Here is a 24,244-nt window from a genome sequence, read left to right as displayed (position 1 = left end):
AGGTCACGTCATTTCAACATGCTTAAAAAAAACTGTTGGTGACTGGCTGGCATCATACATAATTAAAACAATTATAGGACAATTTTATGACTACAGTCTTTATCTGAAGCGAATGAACACATTTGGATGACTCTTCATGAAACTTAAACAAAAATATCAAAGATAAAAGTGCAGTGAGTTTTCTTTAGATCCATTCTCATAAGATGCCAAAGTTTTACAGGAATCTGTCTCAAAGATTTTAGATAGTGTGTCAGATAGTCATTCTCGACTCATCCATCAAGTGTGTTGAGATGGATACACGTGCGGGATGGAAGAGTAATGCACACCACAGAGAAAACTTTCCATGATAATGGCACAGATATTACATTTCTAATGTTGGCCCATTGATTACTGTCAGCCTCATAGTGTGCTGGATTTGGACAAATTTCAGGACTGGTGCGCCTAATGCTCTCCCAAGACACAAATCCAGCAAGACAGAGGAGCCAATCTGGTTGCAATAAGACAACATTTCAACCGTCCGAATCAATACAATAAAGCAACTCTGTCAAGGGAATAATACCCTTTTAAGCTAAAGTTTCATGAAGACTCACTAGAAACGATGTCAGGTGACTCCCGTTTAGGCTGAGGATTGAGTAATGCATAAGCCCTGCGATTTGGTTTTGGTAAGAGTCAGTCGGCAGGGTTTTAGGGACGGATGAAGGGGTGCTTTGAGTGGGCAATTCAGTGTGAAGATCAAATTATGTGACATAATCAATGAAAAAGACAGTCCCACTGGAGCAAAAGAGAATATCGAAGCTGGTCTGAGAAAAGACTGAGCAAAAGAGCAGAAAGATGAAAAAGCAAAATGTTTGCTGATCACGCAATTTTGAGTTTCTTTGGGGCATTTCTTGCAAGCAGTTGTTTGTGAACAAAAATGTTAAATAGCATAAAAACAGCAAGAAAGCAGTTTGACAGCCTTTTCATTCCCTAAAGAAACAACAGCCTTTGATAAACATCAGCAGGGTCACAGATCTTTCTAAAGCAGAAACGAACTGAAAGAATTGGCCTCTGTCCCATGAAATTCACTGGGGTCAGTGTGAGCGATACCTAAAATATTAAGAGTGTGTGCTTGTCAGCGATGGAGAATGCCAGAGAGACAGTAAAACGCTTTAAAATAGAAACTTCTTCCTACATTGTGAAAAAAAAAGACTCCGCTCTGTTCTGCTTGATGTACTAAATCAGACCAATTTATCTCCTCCAGTGAATCCTAGCATTAATATCAGCCATGATGGCTAAACACAATCCTCTTACTCCCTCTGGTCCGTTTTACCCCTTCCCTTTTGCTCATTTCCTGCCAGCATAAACAGTGTGAGGATTCCATTGGTTAGCCTGTGAAAGACCTACAATAATCTCCCCCCTGCCCTCCATTTACAAATCCACCATTAAGCCTCCTTCCTGACAATCTTCATGTTGCTCCTGAAATCTTGAGGTCCAGCACCTCAGCGGAGTGATGTGAACTGTGCTGGAATATACAGCAGGCATGTATCTGCATATCAGAAATAGTATTTTAATAAAGCATATAGTCTATGCTATTGTTGAGCACTTCATTGCAAAAAAGCATTTTCTTAACCAGTATTTGTCTTATTTCTCATTAAAGGTGCAATAGGTGATTGTCTACAGAAAAATGTTTTGTTATGCTGGTTGAAAGTCTCCTCATATCCTGATAGCAATTACTATGTTAAGAGGTCTAAATGTATTTTTATAAATATATATATAGTCTGTGAAAGGTGTAGAACCATAAATAATTCGGTCTGAATGTAAATATGCCATGTGTTCCCAATCAATCAACGTGTTTGCGCAGCCTGTTCATGCAGACATCATATGTCATCAGCGCGTTTCACGTAAGCTGTGCAGACAGAGTGAGAATAGTAGGCAAACAGTTGTTTACGTTCGTTATTGTAGTACTCAGTCCTTTTCAAGTCATTTCACTCAGCGGCCATCTTTGAAACGCCTCCCGGGCATACAAGTGCATCTCTTTGAATGGGGAAACATCAAATTCTCCAAAACTGTTTGCCAAGCTTACGATTAAATTTCAAATTTGAAATCACCAATGAAATTTGACAACTGTCTCATAGATTTTGTTTCTAAATGCTCGAATCATGGATAGAGCTAATGCACATGTGCAGTGGAAGCACGCGACTGACTGTTTCGATCGACGATTGGCTCTTATTTAGAAGGCGGGACTTATTCCACCATATTGAGAGTTGCACTTTTCCCCATTCAAAACAATATGAGTGACGCGTCTTGTGTTATTCTATAGCCTTTGGTGTACTGTAAAGTTCTCACCAGTGAATGACACATAATCCAATAATTTGGTCTCTGATCATCTCCATGGTACAAAACACATGGCTTCTGTGGCTTTAGACAGCGAGTTGCAGAGAGGGTGGGATTGTATGTTTTTAGTGCTAAAGTTAACCTAAAGGTTAGCATTTCCCAGATCACCTGCACCTTTAAACATACGTAAGCTAACAAGAAATATATATTATATATAATTAGGTTTAATTTCTACTGTTTACTTCAAAGAAACAAACAAATATATATTGTCAATAACCAAGTCCTACTGTTTATCTAGCAATTGAGCATCAAGTAAATTGATCTTGTTTTAAGAATGATTAGATATTTATTAATGGGGAAAAAAAAAAAATATTTTTGTAGCATGCTACTAAACAATCTTTATTATTTTTTGATGGATAAATATACATGAAAGTTAGAAATTTAAATCAAAATTGGATCCCAAAGTTGCAGAATATGCTGTTCATTAATATGTAAAGTACAGTAACACAAATCCTTTGAGCAAAAGTTCAGATTTCAAGAACATAAAACCAGTTACGAAACATATGATTTCATGAACACAGCAAATTACACAAAATGCATTTCCTCCTCTAACTGGGGAGCTGTCATTATTTGTTGAATGGTGACAATCATCTAAAAGGATGCAGCTTAATTAGACAAAGTATGATTGAGGGTGTTTATGTTTAAATTGACTCTAGTTCTACATTTTATCATCTGTACATATAATAATGCTCCACAATCTACTTATGATAAATACAGTATTTTTCAGCAACTATATTGGGCCTGCAAATATATAATTTACAAAGAAGATATTTTTGTCTCATTACTTATGCTAACAGTCGCTGCAGAAATATGATTTTTTTTTTTTTTTGCATTATTTTACCAGCGGTTGGGGAAATTTGATTATTTTTTGCAGGACTACTCAATTTAAGTTTATAGTCTATGAGTAAATGTGTTTGACATCGACCCCTTTCCCACTTATATACATTCACAAAAGATTTGTAAATCTATATATCTATGTAATTCTAATGAAGCACAGACATGGTACTGTACATGGGCTGAATGAAAGTGACTCATGAAGTTCACTTAATAGAAAGAGGACATTGAGAGCTAAACACTCAAGGATGGTTGGATGTTTGATGCACGTGAATAACAGCGTTTGTGCAAGAAAACATTGATATTTAAAGCACTCTTCTGCGGGACTGTCTAAGTCTCTCTTGACACAGAAATAACCAAGCAGTGTGAGTGAGGGACCCAAAAGCAATTTCATTCTGCCAAAGGAAGATAATCATATAGACCATGTCATATCAATGCATACAAATCCCTATTTTTCATACAAATGTATGATTGATAAACCGTTCTGTATGAGTGCACACAGTACAAATAAACATTTTTCATATAAATACTCATATTTTGACATCGAAAAAAAAGGCACATATACATATGCTTAAAGGCTGAAGAAAACCGACAGGTTGACGTAACACAGAAGCAACATTGAAGCTGTTGCCTGCGGACATTATTAGGATTAGAGGAGGGCTTGAGGCATGAAGCGCTATGGCCCACAACGCCAGCTCACCACATTACATGCTCACTAGGTCTGACCGCTCACAAATCCTTAGCTTTACTTTCTTCTTTTAATTAAACCACTGAGAGCTAAATTAATTTCTCCATATTTTTCAAGGTGATAAAAGGAGGCGTATAGAAAAGACATACTGTATATCAGAATGGGATGTTAAGCCACTGCATGCGCATGCGTTACATGTATGATCTCATAGTGGTATAGAGAGCCTATGTCCCGCCCCTCCGCTTCCGGCTCATGGGACCTTATTTCGGAAAAAATATGTATGGTAGTCAATGGCGAGAGACATCTTTTTATTCCGTCTGAACTGTGCCCTGAATTACACATATGATGTTTGTCAATTTAAAAGATAATTATGAAAGTCAAGAAAGTCGCAGTTTGTCATAAAACAGAAGAGTAACGTTTAGTTGTATGTGAAAATCGCTCAATGAACTACATCTATCGTCTCGCACTATACGTCACCGTTGCTGGTATGTGTGCAGTCTGGTACAAAACACTCTGGCATCACGGCGTAACGTTACGATTATAACGTAAGACTATAGAAAAAATGACAGACGTTAGCTTCATTCATTGAGTGAAAAGGTATGACGTCACATGTGCGCCTTTTCGGTTTGTGGTCTTTGTAATTACGTATTTTCACAGTCTTATACCTCAACAGGTTTACATCAAACTGCGACTTTCTTGACTTTAAAATGTATCTTTTAAATTGACAAACATCATATGTGTAATTCAGGGCACAATTCAAACGAGATCAAAATATTGGTTGTCTCTTGCCATTGACTACCATACAATATTTTTCCGAAATAAGGTCCCATGGTGGTCCACCGGAAGGGGAGGGACTTAGGCTCTCTATTAAAGCAGATATTTACATGGTGTCTCAGGTAATGTAATACAAAAGACATTATGGGCAAATGGGATTGAATGAGAGCCAGTCCCCAGTAAAAACAAATAAAATACAGGTGTGGAAACAAAATTGTTGTTCATGCGTGTGTGTGTGTGTGTTGGGGGGTGGTAGTGTGGTCTCGATAGATTTAAGCCTGAGTGAGGTAAATGGTCAACATATAAATTATACAATGGGCAAATGTGCAATTTCATTTTTTAAATGCCCCCTTTGGAAGATGTCAAGCTGGTATTTATGATACGTTCATTGCTCTGCATTTTTAATTTCCCTGCTGAAGGGAAAAAATCCTCCATATCACAAGCAGCGATTAGAACACAACTCACATCTGCAAGCACATCTCAGATATCATTAGGAGCTTCCACATGGCAGCTGCTATCTTGATTTGGTTCTAAACAACCCATACATACTAAAACACTGAGCTTTATAAATCACTGCTAAGCATCCAGTAGTGCCCTATCTAACTGTTAGACAGTCTTACAGTTTGGTATTGTCAACTCACATTATAGTCAGGACTGACAATAGATGTTATTCTTACACACACTTTTTCCACTATTTTCTCAACGTCTGTCTCTGTCATTTTCGAGTCTATCTTGCCTTTAGGGAAGATAAATGTAAATGTGCTTCCACAGAGTTGATGAATTTCTCAAAATAGCTCTGGACAATATTTTCAATAAAGTAATACCGTATAAAATTAAATATTAAAATAAAGTAAAAAAAAGAAAAAAAGAAATACAACATACAATTTAACATATCAAATTTAACAGAATAAAGTGTAAATAGCTATAGATGCTATTTACACAAAGTGAAAATAGCAGTACCTATTTTCTTTGCACTGTGCAAAGTTAGATGCTATTTATACTATAGTATAAATATAGTAGCAGATACTATTTGCACCTCAGTGTATTGTAGTATTTTATAAAACAGAATGCAATACTAACAAGATTCAATGTATGTGATTATATTCATTACAATCATAAATGGATGCTATGCTACATTACTTGTCTCTATCCCTAAAGCCATCCTCTACACGGATAAATGCTTTATTCACACTATTAAATAACCGTTAGACACTTGATTTCCACTTTTTGAATATTTTCTCTATTTTTATTTTAAATAAATACCTCTCCTAGCTGATATGCGATGGGAAAAGGAAGACTAATTAGTTTAGAAAAAGGCAGAATCAAACTCGAAAGCGTCAAAAGCTGTTAAAATGATTTCTTTTGTAATATTACTAGCTCAGCCAGACAATGGTTGGTGGAGTTAGTGTAAATAGCTTCTGCCAACAAGGCACGCTAACTCCACTTTGTGTAAATAGACACTCCATAAATTATATACCAATTTTTATGCACATAAAAACTAATAGAACTAATGAACTAAAAACGCAATTTTGCTCTGACAAGGTCTTAAAATTTGTCATAGCCTTATAAAATGAGTTGTTTGAATGATGTGAAGACTTGTACTCATTTCTTTGCTGATCACTGTTGATATATTCCTGTTACAATCACCATGTGAAGGAGCAATATTTTCAGACAACTCAATCCAGCTATTCTAATCAAACTTGCATGCATTTGAAATATCAAATTAGCTTAGCAATACATTAATTAGCATGATTAGAAAATCTGACTTATGTTTTAATTAGAAGTGATGTAAGTGATGAAAAAGCACCCCAGCTTTCCACTTAAACATATAAGCTATATTTTACATCAAGAAACATCACTTCTAATTATAACTACGTGTCCCAGAGTAGGCAGATACACAACTCCATGCTTGGAAACAGAACCTAAAACACAGAAAGTTTTGTTCAAAATTTTCAACATGAGACATAGCTCGCCTGCCTTGTTCAATTATAGCCACGGCTGAAAAAACTTGCATTAGAGCGTTTGTTATTAACTCGCGGCTGCCAGGTTTCAATGTATTCAGAGAAAAAAATTCCCTACCTAACAATCATCACAAGCTCCTTGCTCCCGCAAACCCGTCCAATCCCAGTCACTCAGTATTGTTATTCAGGGAAGGAAATCAATACCCATGCCAGGACTGGATAATTGAATAACACAGAAAAAGAAAGGTTTTCTCAGCCTCATATTTGTGGAAAAAGCTCAGAAGTGAGAAGATTAGACTTACAAAAAGGGGCTCGAATCCATGTGGACGTTCACTTGATCATGTCTTCCTTTTGCACTCTCAAAGAGGCATATGAATATGAGATGAGGACGAGGCATATACGCATCTAAGTGCATTGTTAATTTCAGACAGTTTCATCATGCAATTCTCAACCTAATGTGATGTTTAGACATTGTGTTTGGTCGTTTCCTCAAAGAGCTTGCATATACTCAAGAACCTGTCGCAGATTACAGACTGCTAATGTAAACCTGTTGTAAAACCCTCACTGCTGTTATGTTCTTCAGCTCACTCTCTCCCCATATGCGAAGTGAAATAAAGTAATTTGAGAACGCTCTGGGACTCTCAAAGGAAAACCTGTACTTTCTCACCTGTATCCACTCTGCGTGTCCAAGCAGACTCCTCCATTGTGGCAGGGGTTTCTGGGATAGACAGAGCAGCTCTGGTGGAGGTGTTCACGTGCTGAGCAGCTGCAGACAGCTGTGGCTTCCACAGTCACTGACACTAGAGCCATGCTGCCCGAGTCGACCACCGCCGGCTTGTCAGTCACGCTCAGGTGGCTGGTGCAACCCCCTCCTCCCCGACAGTCGGCATCCACACACTCATCTACATGAACCTGGGTCACGTTGACTTGAAGAAAAGACTGGAGCTTGATGGGAAGGGGAAAGGGAAAGAGAGTGTCCATCACCTGAGGAAATACTGCCATATAATGGTGAAAGAAAAATAACAGAACAAACTAAAAGAAGGAAAAGAACACGTGACCAGCTCAATCATTTTCAGTAATTTTGACCCAGAAACAGATTTTGAGTTTCATGCATTGCATTAAATAATGTTTCCACTCAAAACTGCTGCTGGAATATTATAGCGTAAGGTCAGATTTTCCGCAAGGTGTTTCATTGGCGTCTTTCCATGCTTGAAACTTTGATTGGGTGAAACATTTCAATAACTTCTACTGTATCTTTGAACATACCTTCTGATGGTCATTCATGTTTAATTCATGCAACAACTAGTAGTAAGAGATGATCGGTTCACGCTGACCTGAGACTGTAGCGATGGAACACCACAATAAAGAAGGTCAAAATGACATTTATTGTTTGACTTTCGTAATAAAACATGTAGACAATTTATATTAGGAGTCTTCTATTACCCTGTGCTGACATCAAAACAAATGTTATGGTACAAAGTGCTTATTGTGTTTATATTGTATTGCAAAACACTTTTTCCACTACTGAGGTGGGATACAGGTAAGGTTAGGGACAAGTTTGGTGGTATGGTTAGGTTTAAGAGTGAGTCAAGATGTAAGGGAAGGGTCAACAGTGTAATTACAGATGTTATTAAAGAAATTAATTACAGCTGTTACTATTTTAAATAGTAAAAAGTACAATATAAAAACATGTACACAATAAGTGCACTGTATCAAACGATACATTTAAATGTTAGTACATAGTAGTTAAAGACACTTAAAGGGATAGATTTGACCTAACTTTTACCTATCTATGCCAGTCTTTTAAGCGGAGCTACCTTTAAATAAGCATGCAAATAGCAAAACAAATCTAACCAAGTTAACCAAAAAGACCTCAAACCCACTTGTTTATACAGCTTTGAGGCGTAAACAGCGTTCAGAGAGTCTCTCAGAGCCTGTGCTTTTTCACAAGCACATAAATGCCGTGCGGATACTTCCATGTCCACAGGACTGCCTCTCAACTTCCACACCATTTATTCAAATACAACATCTGAAGTGGAGCAGTTTGCTCTGTGGTGGACTGAGCAGTCACACAGTGATTGACCTGTCCTCCACTAACCCATGTGGCCAGATTTAAGACACTTAAGGGGAAATGGAGGGTTAAAGAAATGAGAGATAGAGGGATGCAGACACAGAGAAGATAGAGACAAATGCTCAAGTTGCTCAACTACTCCAAGATTAGCTGGGACCTATTTGCAGGGACACTATTCTGACTTGGATAGTAACTCATGGAGAGGTATTTTACTACACTGCCTCTGTGGCAGAGGGCTGTGGGTGACTGAAGATGGTGTTTATGTTGATTTGTAACTCTGAGAGTGCAAAGAGATACGGTGCAATGTGCACAACCGGGTCGGACAGGCACGTGTCACAATGTGTTATGTTGGGGTGAGGCAGAAACCGTGCGGGCAGCGTTAGGCTGCAGAAAGGGGACATAAAATATTAAAAAGGAGAAAAAAAGTGTACAGGGGGGATATGTGTGAGAACTGAAGGTGCAGTGATGAGTGTCCTGCAGAGGAAATAGCAGCCTAGGCGTTTCTTTCTGGGCTGCAGGTTGGTGCAATATACTGGCATTGACGATAACTGATATTTAAAAAAAATTAAAATTGTATATCTTAATACTACACATATAATAATATCGTTAATAATCCAGCAGCAGTAACTATATGTTTGACACTCAACATAGTAGGTGGCAGTATTGCACCTTAACGATTGTTAACACCCATTATAAAATCTAAAAAAAGAAAATTATGTTGCAGAGGCCATGACCATGTCAGAGGAGGTGACAGGCGAAAGCAAGAGAGTCAACCACGACCCCCCAAAAAAGTCAGTGTGCAAGACACCTTAGTCTGCAGGTAGAGCTGATCAACAGTAAGTTCTTTTTGTACAGTTGGTTACAAACTGTCTCTCTGCCTCCCTATTTTGAGTGTGATTCATTGGCCAAAAAGTAGAAAACACAAAATAAATAGTTAAAGATCAATTTCACTAAAAGCATTGTTAATATTTCTCCCCCAACTTTCTACACAGTAGATATATACAGTGATAATATCATTATGGTCATATTCTCTTGGCCACGATAATTATGTAGTGAAAATTGCATATTGGGTCTGCCGTAGTTGGCACTCATAGCCCTCCCTTACAGCCTTTACATATGCACATGGGACGAGAAGGGTATATTGAGGAGAGGTGCATTCAGCATTTAATGGCACCATTAACTTCAGATGCACCTCATCACACTCTGCCAGCCCAGTCTGGTACTGTACCACTCCTCTCATAAGCCTGTTCCAATCGGGAGCCCAGATGGAGGGTGGCATTTGAAGGCACAGAGCAGCGCAAACATTAAGAGAGGTGGTCACTCTGTGACAGCGTTAATATGTAATGTGGACATGCACTATATATTTGTGTTAGTTATTAACCTTTATTTAACATGAACAAAACTAATAGAGAATATATATTTTTAGAGATTGAACAGGACAAGATGGTAGCAAACTGACAACTCAAAATAAACAAACAGGGATGCACTGATTTTAAGATTAAGGCCATTAAGATAAGGCAGTTTTATGGCTGACAACCAATCAATGGCCAATATTAAAATTCTATGTTATATTGCGCTGCTTTATTGTTGATAACCAATATGGTGACAAGATATCATGCATTACTATAAATAATTATCAAAGCAGGATACACAAGTGCCTGCATCTCAAATACAACAGAGAGAATTTTCAAGCACTAGAGGTCTTTTACAAGGTCCGTAAATTAATCCAAATGTGGATTCATAGTCAGTTAAACATTTTTGTGTAGTTGTTGTTAATTGTTCCATGTTTCTGGACCACTGAATTTAAAACCAATAACACTTAGTTTTAAACATATAACCAAAATCAGTGTGATCACTTATTGAATTTCCTTAACTGACCTTTAATGGTTCCAGTGTCCATGTGTATCTCAAGTGTGTGCCTGACTGACTGCAGATCTACTCATGCACTTAACTGCACTGCAGAGTCCCTGTGGATCGGATCCAGGAGTTGTTTTCAAGACACACAAACACACACATACGCATTTAAAGCTGCAGAGCGTAGAGATGCCTGGTGTTAAACATTCACCCACACACACTTGACTCTCTCTCCTTCTCTTCTCATAGTTCTGGGTCTTTACAGACACACACAATGTGGATCCTCAACAGAGCATTCAGGTCTGACTCCCACGTTCACGCCTGCTTGAGGAGGTGATTTGCATGTATTACCTCGGACGTTAAGCACTGCAACACTGAGGTCTCGCATTTCATTTTGCATGCACAGACAACTAATAGGCCATTAGTTTATATGAGCCAGTTAGGCTCAGGTAACAGGAGCCTACACAGTAGAGAAGATACACCCACTCCCTCGTCTAATCCTTCTGGACACTCATTTCTCTTTCTCGCTCTCCGTTTATTTCTCTCCCTCTCTCGGTCCCTATTCCTGGAGGAGAGCGTGGAATTTCTTCCCCATCTCCTGCTTGATGGTACTGTCAAGCTCATTTCTCAGAGGCACTCTGAGGTGCCCGTCGGGACTGAAACTACAATACCCAGAATTCCCTGAGGGAAACTGTTCCACGGAGGTTCAATGATAGCACAGGATGACACCCAAGAGATAAACAAAGCAGAATCTACATACACACACAAACTGGTGGGAGGACTGGAGATTGTTTTGTGCTCCTCGCTCACTGACACTAACCTTCTATTGGACCAGTAGCCTTTTCATGTTTCTATTGTATGATTCAAAACAGTGTACGCTTTTTAAACATTCGATTTGTGAAGGAGTTCAACAACCGCCAAAGGGTGTTTTGGTGAGTGAGCAAAAGGCATGGCGAGGTGTGGAACCGATCCACATGATACCATCGCACATGACTGAGCTTTTCTTTCAAAAAGAAAAACCAGAGGTTTTCTTTTGCCAAAGCAAACCTGATGGAACAAACATTCACATAAAAGAACAGGGATGGGGATCGATGGGAGGTGCTGCGCTACATAGCAGTTAAAGATGCAACAAACCAAGAAGTAATTTCCAAATTATTCTGAGAGAAAAGAAAAAACAACAAAAGAAACAGTGTGGGTGTGCGCAAGTCAACAATTGCCTGAATAAAGTCGAAACAAAAGGGCAGAGGCAAAATGCACTGCCTTCGTGTTTGATATGTAATTATGAAGATTTCTGCAAAAGCCGAGGTGATGAGATGTGTTTTAGAGAAAGGCCAGTGTGAAATGGCTCTGACAGTGAAGATCCAGCTGAAAGCTTTAAAATAATTGTATTTCCACTCCTTTATAATGTGAACTCAAATAGAGCGGGCGATTCATTGGCATCTGATTAAATGTAGAGAATGGCTCTAATTATTCTTTGTTCATCTTCACTGGTTCCTTCTGCGTGTTGACCTGCTCACTATAGGTGCTCTATTTCTAGAAAGTGCCGCATATATTTATTCTGAAGGGTAAATCTTACAGGAATGCTCAAAAAAAGGTTTAGTTTAGTCTGCTAAAGACCTAAATGTAAGCTTTGCATTTGAACCCTCCAATTTCACAACAAATAACAAGCTTCCCTGAAAACTTTTTCTTCCTCCCGTGCTTCTTTCTTCCCTGTTTATCATTGACTCCTAGTCTTTCATCAGGACTCACTATCACCACAGGGAGATTTCTTTCTGGTTTCCGAGCTTGACGCAACAGTGTGTGTTTTTGTGAAGCATCTGACACTTCACAGGGTGTCACTTCAGTTGTGTGTATTGCAGAAGGGGTGTTAGGGGGCGAGATAGAAGGGCACACCCCTGGGAGATGAGCAGTGTACTGCAAAAATCCGCTTCCCCCATTCCAGCACGGCCGCGGGGGAATCCTAAGCTCTTCAAAGTGTGCGTGTGGCAGCAGGGGAGTGAGGTGGTAAGCAAGGGGAAAAGAGAGGAGTACTGGAGATCACGGCAGTGCATTAAGAATCATTTAAAAGTTACAGGCGTGAGGGGGGGGGGGTTACTCCTCTGTCTCTCTCCTGCTGTTCTGACTCGTTCGCTTCCAGCTCTCTTGTAAGCCAACATCACACACCCTACTTGACACTTCCGACACGCAGTGAATGCAGCCGCCATACCAGCCGAAAATAGAAAAACGCAATTACATCAGATTCAGAGGCAATAGTTCTGTGCGTGAACATGCACTGGCTGTTCTCTCTGATCTCTCTGGAAACCCTGACAATGCACGTACCTTAACCGTGGCAATTTTCATTTCACAATTTTTTTTTCCATTCCTTGTCTTGGAATCTCTCCAATTACAATGGGTGGGGACCCGTAACTTACTTTCCATATCAGTGAGTTCATCTGTAATTAACTCCCTAAATTTTCACTTTCTTCTCCCACTACTCTTAGCTCTGAGTAATGGAACGAGTCGAATTGCAGGGAAGCGAATGAGAAAGAGAATAAGGGAACGTTTTAAATAGTTTCTTCCAGAGGATTAGAATTCCAATCATTAATAACCTCTAGCCTCCATCAATACTACTTTCACCATCTCAGCTCACCGTTTCCTAGCCATTCCCAACCCTTTTTTCACCCCATAATTGGTTCTGATCAATGATTTTGTGCTGGGAATTGATGCATTTAGATCTGTTGAATATTTCCAATACACATCATATCTCCTTTACTTTTAGCCGTGAATCTTTACTAAGGGAATGTAGCTTATGTATCGTATAAATGAAAAGAGAGCCAGAGAGTGTCAGAGGAGACTCTTTAGGCTCTATTGAAAAGGTACAAAGAGGGATGGGTTAATACATCAGGTTTCATTTCCTTATGAATAAGTGAAAGCAAATGTAATTTGTGTTAAAGCTTGCATATTGAAGTGGGCATGCAGTTAGAGTGATTCCTAAGTATATGAGCATATACACAAATATGAGCATAGCATATCCATATCAATGTGCTTCCGACAAGCCTTACTTTTTGTTTATGAGCTGCAAGATATCCGTGCACTCGCTCAGCCCTGAGGAACGGTGCGCTGTGAACAGAGAACCTCACATCCAGAGTCCTGTCCCGCACCTCCACCAGACTGAAAATGTTGACGTCGTCTGCCCCCACCGACAGCATGTCTGACAGGAAGTCGCCCAGAAGCTCGTACCTGCTCTTCAGATTTCCACGGCGTTCCATAAACTCTGTGGCGGAGATGTCTGTCAGAGACACAAACATAAAAATGCACAACACATAAGGATAACAGAACCGTATACATTTGAACTAAACTACAAGATCTCCAGAGCATGGAAAAAAACAGCACCATATTTAATACAGAACTGAGATCCAGAGCTCATGAAAAATGCATGGTCACGTTTTTCCCTCGTCAGAACATCTCCTTTTCATTAAGTGAAGTTAGTACCTGTCAGTAGCTGTTTGCACAAACTCCATCTGACATTCCACGTCAAAAAGTCTGGGGCGAGAGCTCAAACTACTGCATGCAGCAAGTCTTTGTCACTATGGTAATGGGTGCTTGTGCTCCATGGTCACGGTTCCCGGCACGTTATGATGAAGCTGGCCATGGCCTCTGAGCATTGTAGGTAAATTGTGACACTTCAGCAACCATCTGACCATCGATTTTCCTGTGCTGGAGGTGTGCTTTCCTTCTAACACCCAATGGACTATTCTAATTGGGATGCTTAGCCTACAGTTTGGGACTGTGCGGGTGGTTGAACGGTGGCCCCAGGGGAGACGTTAGGCCGACTGAGAGAGATGCTGAGCTCAGTCTGTCCCCAGGCTGAGTCAGCGTCCCTTGGGTCCAGTGCTGGAGAGTGGCAGGGCTGTCATAACTCTCACTGACATTTCACAACTCACAAAGGCAGAGGGCATGTTTGAGAAAATCGGGGGCGATTTTCCCATTTTAATGACAACAGTGACATGGAAAGATGGATTTGGACTCGCTGTCAGTGACTTTACCCTGTGACCCTCTCACCCTTATGCTACGTTCACACCGAACGCGAATTGAGTGTCTGTAGCGAGTGATTTCCATGTTAAGTCAATGTAAAGAGGTCCTGCGATTTCGCCTCATTCGCGCGAAAGAGGCGAATTGAGCGTCTGGCGTGATACACGCAAGTGATTTTATTTGGTGCTTTTTGTGCATTCACGCGTTTGAAGCGAATTCGCACCTGACGCCCGAGTTGAAAAATCCTAACTTTGGCATCTGTTCGCGCCGCGTTAACCAATCAGGAGCCTGCTTGCTGCTGTCATGTGGTGAAGTGACGTGATAAACGGGGGCAGCCCTGCACTTATTCACAATGCTCATGGGATTGAGAAAGATAAGAGATAGTTCATACAATTGTTAATATTAATGGGAAAGCTTCACATTCATAAAATGTCCAAACCTAACTTTTCTTGCTTTAAAAATTATTTTAAGCTTTATTTTTCTGTTTTGTGTAATTGCACAAGAAAAAGGCAATTAGAGTTTATAGCATTGTAAGCAGGTATGATGTTGTATAAAGTAGCACCCTTTTTCTGTTTTAAAATTATTGTCCTCTAGCACTGTTTTTATTTTATTTTACTTAGTTTTTTTTTTTTTTTTTTACTTTGAATGATTATGTCTCATTGTATTGTTCTGGTTCACGGCATTAAAAATTTTTTCTCAAAACACAAAGAAATGGCAGAGACCTATATAATTATTCAGGACATCCAAGAAGGAATTACATTGTTCAGCTATGTTACGTTATGTGTATTGGTCTTTATGTCTTTACAATAACTGTGTATGCTTTTTGATGTTTTCTTTGACTTTCAGATCATCGCTGATTTGCTAACATCCTGTCAGCGGTAATTGGATGATCAGCTGGTGCTCCTTTTAAAAACTCCTCTTCCGTTCGACAGAGGGAACTGTTGCGACTTCGGGTTGGTCGCAATGGCTCAGACTTCCTGCCAGCTGCCAGATCAAAATATTATTTTCATGTTTCTTTCGGTTGTGTGTTTTATTTAGAATGTGGTAATGTAGGAGAGACCTGCTCTTTTGTTTGGAACTTATTTATTCTATGTTTTTGATGAGCGTAGTTAGGTAAGCTTTATTGTAGTTCATTTTCTTTTCTTTGAGTTAGGTTAATTACGTTGCTGTTTAATTTAGTTAGATTGGGTTTTTGTTTGTTATTTTGGGCCTTGGTCTCTCTGACGAGAATACCACTCTATTGATTTATTTTTCTATTCATTCTTTTTCTTTTGTTAACGAATTATACTTTATTGTTATATCATTTTCGTTTGGGCCATGGGTCCTTCTAACGAATTCTAACTGATTTATTGTTATTTACTTTTGTGATTCACAATAAATGTATATTATAATATATTGTATTTGCCTTCTTTGGTATTTGTCATTCGGTTCTTTGGGCCTGCGGGAAGCTTGTAGTATCTTTTTTATTTAATTTATTGTGTCTTACCCCTAGAGGACGTAATAGCTATGCTAACTATGAATGTGACACTGAACACTTGGAGTCATACATTTCTGAATGAGATGAAGAAAAACTCCAAATATGGGATTGTTTCGCCTCGAACGGACGTCTATTTTGCTTCAAATGCTTGCTTTATACGTGCGTCCAATTCGCTTTGTGAGTGGATTCAAAACATCCAACTAGACGCGATAGAAGCGCATTTGACGCTCAATTCACGTTTGGTATGAACGCAGCATCAGGAAATCGAATTGGAAATATAGGAGTTAATGTTGTGGGCATAAACAGGCAACAGAAAAGTAGTTCAGAATACATGTATGTGTGTGTGTGTGTGTGTGTGTGTGTGTGTGTAAGTTTCAGTTGTGTAATCTTATATGGACCTCAGAGAAGACGTTATGGCCTTGTTATAATTTGTGTCAAATTACTATTCGGACTAAAGTCTGTAGCATAAGTTGAGTTTGTGTCCTTACTCTTGCCCTATATTCTCCTTCTCACGGCAGTGGTTCAGTTCACTGTGCACAGAGCACAAATAATCATTAGTGCTTGAAGAGTGTCAATCATGGAGCTTTAGGTAGAGGCAAGGAAGGAAACTGTGATTAACTTTGGGGGGGTGCAGGAAGGGTGGCTGTCTGCTCCCATCAGGAGATGTGTGTGAAGAGGAGACTCATCATGACAGCTGGAAACAGCCTCACACCTGGCTTTGATCCAAGCCCAGATCAAACCTGCTCCCCTTCCCACAGGCATTAGGCAATGGATGTGCTTACCACTTTTTCTGGATGTGGCACGCGCACACGCGCACACACACGCACGCACGCGCACACGCGCACACACACGCACGCACGCACACTTTTATAATGCAGTGAAACCCACCCTGAGACAAAGCACCAAAGAGAGTATGTATACTCATAAATAAATGGAAACACACAGAGAAGTACACACACACACACACACACACACACACACACACACACACACACACACACACACACACACACACACACACAGCTTAAATCAGAAGTTTAGCTGTGGCTTGGGGAACAGTGTGGTGGTCAATATGTCTTTGTGAATCTGTGAGCTAACCCCACCGAAAGAATTCCAATATTTTTCCAATTTTTCTTTTTATTGATATCACAAAGTCCCGTAGGGGTGGATATCTCAGGGTTAAGGGAGATGAGGATCAAAACATATTTAAAAAAAATTTAGCAGCCAAAAGCCTAAAAAGTTCAAATTCAAAAAGCTTTTCATGTTATGTGTCCGACAGAATGTGGGAGTTAAAGTATGAATGTGTGTTTGTGCCCTGTTTGTGTACAGGCAGAGCAGAGGTTATGGGAATAAGCTTGTGTGAGTTTGTGTGCGCGTGTTTGGTTAACTCCAAGAGCTAGGATGCGTGTCTAAAAAACTTCTCAATATACTTTTCCTCATATTTTATATACTTTACAATCAGTTCACTTTCCAAGATTCACAGAGCAAGCTATAACCTCAAAGAAGCAGCATTAAACAGGCCTTATGACTCTCCATTGCCTTCAACATTTGCTCCTGAAATGGGATTTCAAATGTCAAGGAGGTAGCAAATAGTACGAAAGTCGAACTTTCAGTTAGCCTAGAATTCGATGCATGTTGAGACAGGGCTCCAGGGAAATAAACCGCTTCATTATAATTTTTACCTTAATACTGAGTGATTATATATATTACATTAGTTTGTCTCTCTCTGTGCCCATTTTGATGAAGCTAAATTCTCAATAAAACGGTTTCATTGGTATATTTTACTGTTTCTGTTGTCAAACAACGGAATGAATATGAAATAGTGACTGAAACGCGACCCATTAAACATAACCAGCTCTCCCTTCCAAGATGTTAATCTGCACAACAAACCTGATAATCGAGCCGTCGTCTGATGAAATCAAATACACATAAGATAAAGACAATATCTCTGTTGTGATTTCTGCTATAAGTGCATGTAAACTAGAGAAGCAACATAATATCTGTTTAACTGAATTAAAGCGCTGCTCCTCTCTACCGCGCGAGACGCAGAGCGAGCGAGCGAGCGAGAGAGAGCGAGAGCGAGAGAGAGAGCGAGAGAGAGAGCGAGAGAGAGAGAGAGAGAGAGAGAGAGAGAGAGAGAGAGAGAGAGAGAGAGAGAGAGAGAGGTGCGCGCGTGCTGGGAGAGTACCGGCCATTCTCAGAAACTAAAGGTTTGTGCGCTTTATTGAAGAGAAAAAAATCGCTAAAGGGGTCTGCAATGTCGCTAAGTTGGCAACACTGTGTATCTCCATTTCTCCAACTAGGGTTGGGCCACGGGTCAAACTGAAAATACGCGCTGCGTTAATCGCGCGTTAAAAAAATTTGTGCCGTTAATATGAACGCCTAATTAACGCGTTAACTTTGACAGCCCTAATATATATATATATATATATATATATAATTTAAATAATGTGAGCAAACTTTTTAAGTTAACATTTCTGTACAGTTTGTTTGGGAGCAGAGCATGCTCTTGAGGGGGTTAACTGTCAGGTCTTGACGGATCGGACCCTGCTAATTGTGACTGGCTGCCGCTGACAACGCTCCGCCTCCGCCGGGCACTCTTCGATGAGGGTGCCCAGGCTCACGTTCACCGCGGTCCCGGCCCCACTGCTGCCGAGGCAGAGTGGCGGTTGCAATCGTGGGGTTTGCAAATGGATCTCGTAGAGGGTTGAGGTTATAGCTTGCTCTGTGAATCTTGGAAAGTGAACTGATTTTGAAGTTACAAAAGTATATTGAGAAGTTTTTTACAGAGACAGGCTCTTCCTTTTCTCTTCCTTCAACTGCAGGACGCACTGCGGTTTATTCTGCCCAGAGTGAGGGTCTGGTGCTTGAGCTATTGTCCTCCAATGAGGTGGATGTTTTGACCATCGAGGCAGGAGATTTTGAGGTCTCACTACCTCATTCTCCTGCTTATGAGGAGCTGGTCGAGGTTGTCACTCGCACCATGGCCAGATTAAGCATCGACTGGCAGTAAAATGGATGAACGTTTTCTGCCCTCAAAAGTGCAATTTCTGCTTCAGGGCCTGCCATTTCTTCCAATCTCCACAACGAGGTGTCAAAATCCTATAAGAAACTATATTCTTCCTGTGTCTGGACGCGGTTCGGACTGCGTAAGGCTACAGATATGTCTCTCTGGGCCACTAAGGAGACGACCAGAGCAATGGGTCGCTCTATGGCAGCCCCGGTGGCCACGGAGAGGCATCTGTGGCTGAATTTGTCCTATGAGGGCAGGCCCCTCTGGGGGGGGAAGTGGTCTAAACCTATTTATATGGTGCCAACTTCCTATTGGTGTCCTACTGGGGTCATTCTGTCAAACCCCACCACCTCAGGTGCTTTGGAGCACAGCGGTTTCCAGCAAGTAGATATCTTAGTGTCCGCCCAGCACTATGAGACTCAAAACCTCAGAGGAGGTGATTACAGCAGTCAGGTCAGTTGTTCCCTGCCGGTCAGCCGTTTCAGCCAATCTGACTACTCGAAATATGTCAGAGGCCAGTGTCGAGAGACTGGTTCCCTTAGTAGACCATCTAGCAGCACGGAAACTTTTGCCAAATGTATCACAATGGGTCCTGCTCACGGTATAGAAAGACTACAGAATTTTATTTAGTTTTCGTCCGCGTTGTTTTAACGGGGTCTTGCCCACAGTGGCTGGCCCGAGCAGGCTCTGGTAATGGAAAAAGAGGTAAAAACTCCCTTGGACAAGGAGGCCATAGAACGTGTTCCTCCACTCAAGTGAGAGTCCTGGTTTTACAGCTGGAATGTTATCGTTCCAAAGAAGGATAGGGGGTTGCATCCAATTTTAGATCTGTGCCTTTTAAATTGCTCAGTCAAAAGATGCAGGTTCAAGATGTTGACACTGAAATTGTGGCTCAAATCAGGTCCGAGGACTGGTTTGTCACTATAGACCTCAAGGACGCATACTTGTACATATCCATCCTTCCTAAACACAGGAAGTTCCTAAGGTGCCCTTTTTAGGGGGCAAAGCGTATTACGTTCTTCCTTTCGGCCTCGCATTGACAAATCCTAGCAAATGCGTGGATTTAGCGCTGGCTCCTCTGCGACTAGGGCATTCACGTATTAAACTATACAGTATAGACGATTTTTTGATTTTAGCTCAGTCAGAGCAGATGGTGGCTTGGCATTGAAATGTTGTTCTCGGCCATATGAAATAATTGGGGTTAAGGCTGTAGAAGAGTGTTCTTTCTCCAGTACAGAGAAACAATTTTCTAAGCGTGGTATGGGATTCAACAATGATTCAGGCACGTCTTTCTCCTGCTCATATCGATTCCATTCTTGCAGCCGTGAACAAGATAAAGCTAGGCTTGTCACTCACTGTCAAACAGTTTCAGAGACTGTTTGGGTCTGATTGCAGCTGAATCCAAAATGATACCTTTAGGCGTACTGTACATGAGACTTTTGCAGTGGTGGCTCAAGACCAAGGGGTTTTCCACGAGGGGCAACCCATTCCGCATTATCAAGGTTGGTCATGTGGAGGACATCTTGTTTCTTGTCCCAAGCTTATCTGGAGGGAATTAAGCCAAGAAGAAGTTGATCTGTTTGAGTCTCAAGAAACGACACACTGTCTGCTATGGTTCTCCCGCACACATCCAGCCAAGCTGGGGTTGCCTATAACGTTCTGTCACGCCATTGGACTGATTTTACACATGCTTGAAGACGGTCAAGCAGAAGCATTCCCAAAGCACTGTAACGTTTGACGCAGCGTCTAGTTCCCTTTTCAGGGAACCATGGTTACAGTCATAACCTGAGATGTTCTTTAAAGTCTGCCTTTTAATTCCAACTAGGCAACACTATACCCTGGAGGGTTAGGAGTAAATAGCTTTTATTTAGTTTAAAGACTAAACAGAAATATGGGACAAAAATAAATATAATTGTACAGTCCACAGTAGATTAAGCGATGAAACTATAAATAAATAAATAAATAAAGGGAAAAAAAACAAAAACACCAAACACAAAAACAAAAAAAGATTGCCACACATAATCCTGGTTCAATTAGGGATTGTCAGAGATTATAAATAAGAGAGGAATTTACATGCACACTGTGGTCATAAGGCATTTGTGAAGGTATTTGGGAAGTCACAATGAGCATTAATAAACACAGACAGCAGAAAACAGCTTGCTGTTTCATGCCTGCTATAAATTCAGTTGCACTTCTGAAATCAAAGAAAAATCTCTTTATAGGCTTATGAGTTAGCTATTGGCTTACATTTTATATTCTGTCTCTCCATCTCCCACAAGGCCTTTACCCCACTTTAATAGTCTTAAAACTACAAAATCCTCAGCTCTAGTCCATTTCATTTCAGCTCAGTCTTGTTTTCATTAAAATGCTGGCTGTTGTAATGTCAACAAATTCAATATTGCCCACAAGTTTTACTGTCACAACACAGCACACAATCAACACAGATCCTGATTCCAGACCATCAAACTATTTTAATGTCTTTGACTGAAATAAGCATTGGACACAGACTTGGCTTACTTCTGGAAAGTGCTGTATACAGAGTGCCATTCATTATGAGTCAAATTAGTTTAAGAGCCTTAGTTTAAGAGCCTTGGAAGTAGTATATAGCTGCATTACTATATACGACTCCTTTTGCATTTTAGGATGCAAAAGGATAGTGGTACAGTACAGTAGTTAAGATTCGGTTTCAGGCTTTAGTTCTGCACAAATTAATTGCAGCATCAGAGGTGCATTTGTAATGAAACTGAGCTTGCATCTTGTTTTTTGTTGACTGTGCATGACTACCAAAGCATAACAGAGCTTCTGTGCCTTTACAGAATCAAGACGGCTAAAGATAGATCAACAGATGCAGAAAAGACAATACCGATCACAACGCAATATGTAAATAAGTGCAAGAAGACAAATAACAATTCAGTAAGCATTATGACACCATCACTGATATTTAATGCTATAAATAAATACAAAATCCTTATAATTCTATGAAAATAAAGACATTTTCAAACTTTAATCTTGCTTTGAAAAATATTTATTTAAAAAAAGGTAGTCACCAAAGGGTGAAAATGAAATTGACACTGCACTTGTTCAGTCTAATTAATTAAAATTAGCTAAATTAACATGATTTTTTAACATTTTGTCACAACTTAATTTAATTGTGCACAATCAACCTAATATATTCAAAACTGAAGTTTACTTCATTTGTGTTAAAACAACACAAATCAATTTTGTTGACATAACTAACTAGGCAGTGGATCTGTAGTTACCAGCATGCTTTGCAAGGGATTTCCTTAAAGTATTTTTTTTATGTGTTTTTCAGCAAATGTTGTTAGTTTATGTTAGTGTTTAATGGTCAGTTATGTAGGACATTTAGAGGAGTTTATGTAATGTAAATTTGTGAACATCAGTCTGTTCTTATTTGTTCATGATATACATTGTGTACAATGATGAATGAAACGGCTTTATTGAATTTAATAATATTAAATCTCAGAAAATGTATTAAAAAAATTAAGTTGGACAAACATAAAAATGTTTTGTTTGACTAATGTAATAAAGTTAAGTTACATATTAGAGTAAATTAATTTGACCTAAATCAACTGAATTGAGTTGATCCAAATAAACTGATTTATTTTGAAGGAACTAAATTAAATGATGTATAAAAACTTTCTTTTATTAAATTAACTAAAGGTAATGAATACATTTGTAAGTGTGTATGTATGAGGTTCTAGCTGAATAATTTGAAGATAATTGGGGAGAAAAAAAGACAATAATTTCAAGAAGTGTAAAATTAGCACTGATTAATGATCAGCTGAAATCTGTTTTCAACGTCACAAAGCACTATGACATGATGTCACCTGTACCTGCTAATCTCAGAGAGGCTGAGTTGTAGATGGCATCGTCCCGTAGTTCTCTCACATTCACTTTCACGCTAGAGACGGCATCTGGCCACACCCCATCTGACACTCGAACCTGAAAGTCATGACTCCCAGAAGGGGCGTTCTCCTTTATGATCAGAAACCCTGTCCGCTTGTTCAGGATGAAATAACTGCAGGTAGGAAAAATAACAGGATTCAAATATTGATTGTCTGATCAGATACCTTTATATTTTATTTGATCTGCTATATATATTCGTTACTACTCTTTTTTATACAAAATGTATAACTAATATATTTTTATAGAAGACCTTGCAAAAAAAAACTAAACAAAAAGAAAACCGTCAATATATTAACAATAAAAAAGCCAAAGTATAAAATGAACAGACCAACAAACACAATTTATTGTCATTTGAACTGTGGCTAGAGTGAATGCTGAGAGAGTATTCTGGGATATGGAATGGAAAAACCAGAAAATGAAAAACAGAGTGTGCATCCTTGGGTTCTGCAGGTTTCCTCTTCTAGCATATTGCAATAAATTGTGAATGACAGATGAACTGCACTGAAATACAGTATATATTTCACTGACCGCAAAATAAACCAATCTGAACTCAGCGGCTTTGTATAATTGACCCTTCGCTAAGCCACGCCCGAAAACCGCCACTGGCCAATCGTGGCTTAGCAACCGTAACTAGGCGCGGGAGGTCTGGCAACCTTTCGAGCGGGGGAAAAATGCTGAAGCGGTGTGCGTATGGATTGTGCAAATCTGATACCCGGTATCCTAAAAGTTTGGACAGGGGGGTGGAATTTTTTTCCTTCCCGAAATCTAAAAGCCAAGGGGAGAAATGCCGGGCGTGGATTAAGCAGTGTGGGAGACCCCATTCACAACTAAATGTCGACCGGATTAACAAAAACACCTATTGCTTGGAATGACGGTTCTTTGTTCATAATATATATATTTTAACGTAAAATAAGATGATTAAAGGCAAGCTGGAGACTCACTGACATACTTTAAAATATATTTCAGCATTTTGTTAATCGACGGCCTACTACCCCTGACTGAGTAACTTTACCCCAATCGGATCGCGGCTCTCCTGGTGTTAGTGTTATTCCACCAGATTTATGGATAAGCTGTTTGATTTATAATTATTAGATTATTTTCACATTTCACTTACCCTGCTGTGCATGAACATAGCTGTTCCTCAATTTGTGTGTTTCCCATTTGAATGGTCAGCGTATGAGGCGGCTGCTGCTTGCGCTGGGACCCATTGGCTTTAGCTTCAATTTGTATGAAATTATTCTCTAATCGGTTGCATATTATG

At 39.7% G+C, this 24,244-nt stretch overlaps 1 protein-coding gene across 1 annotated transcript in view; it reads right to left on the bottom strand.

The window, feature by feature from the left end:
* LOC306987797 (neural-cadherin) overlaps window positions 1-24,244 on the bottom strand; it is a 245,577-nt gene that overhangs the window by 42,730 nt on the left and 178,603 nt on the right. Inside the window, 3 exon segments of the mRNA XM_079592371.1 lie at window positions 7,298-7,575; window positions 13,597-13,823; window positions 22,911-23,095. Coding sequence (XP_079448497.1) covers window positions 7,298-7,575; window positions 13,597-13,823; window positions 22,911-23,095 — 690 coding nt within the window.

This window comes from Phoxinus phoxinus, assembly GCF_949152265.1.
Source record: "Phoxinus phoxinus genome assembly, chromosome: 2".
Taxonomy (NCBI): Eukaryota; Metazoa; Chordata; class Actinopteri; order Cypriniformes; family Leuciscidae; genus Phoxinus; species Phoxinus phoxinus.
This window is presented reverse-complemented; position numbering and strand designations above follow the sequence as displayed.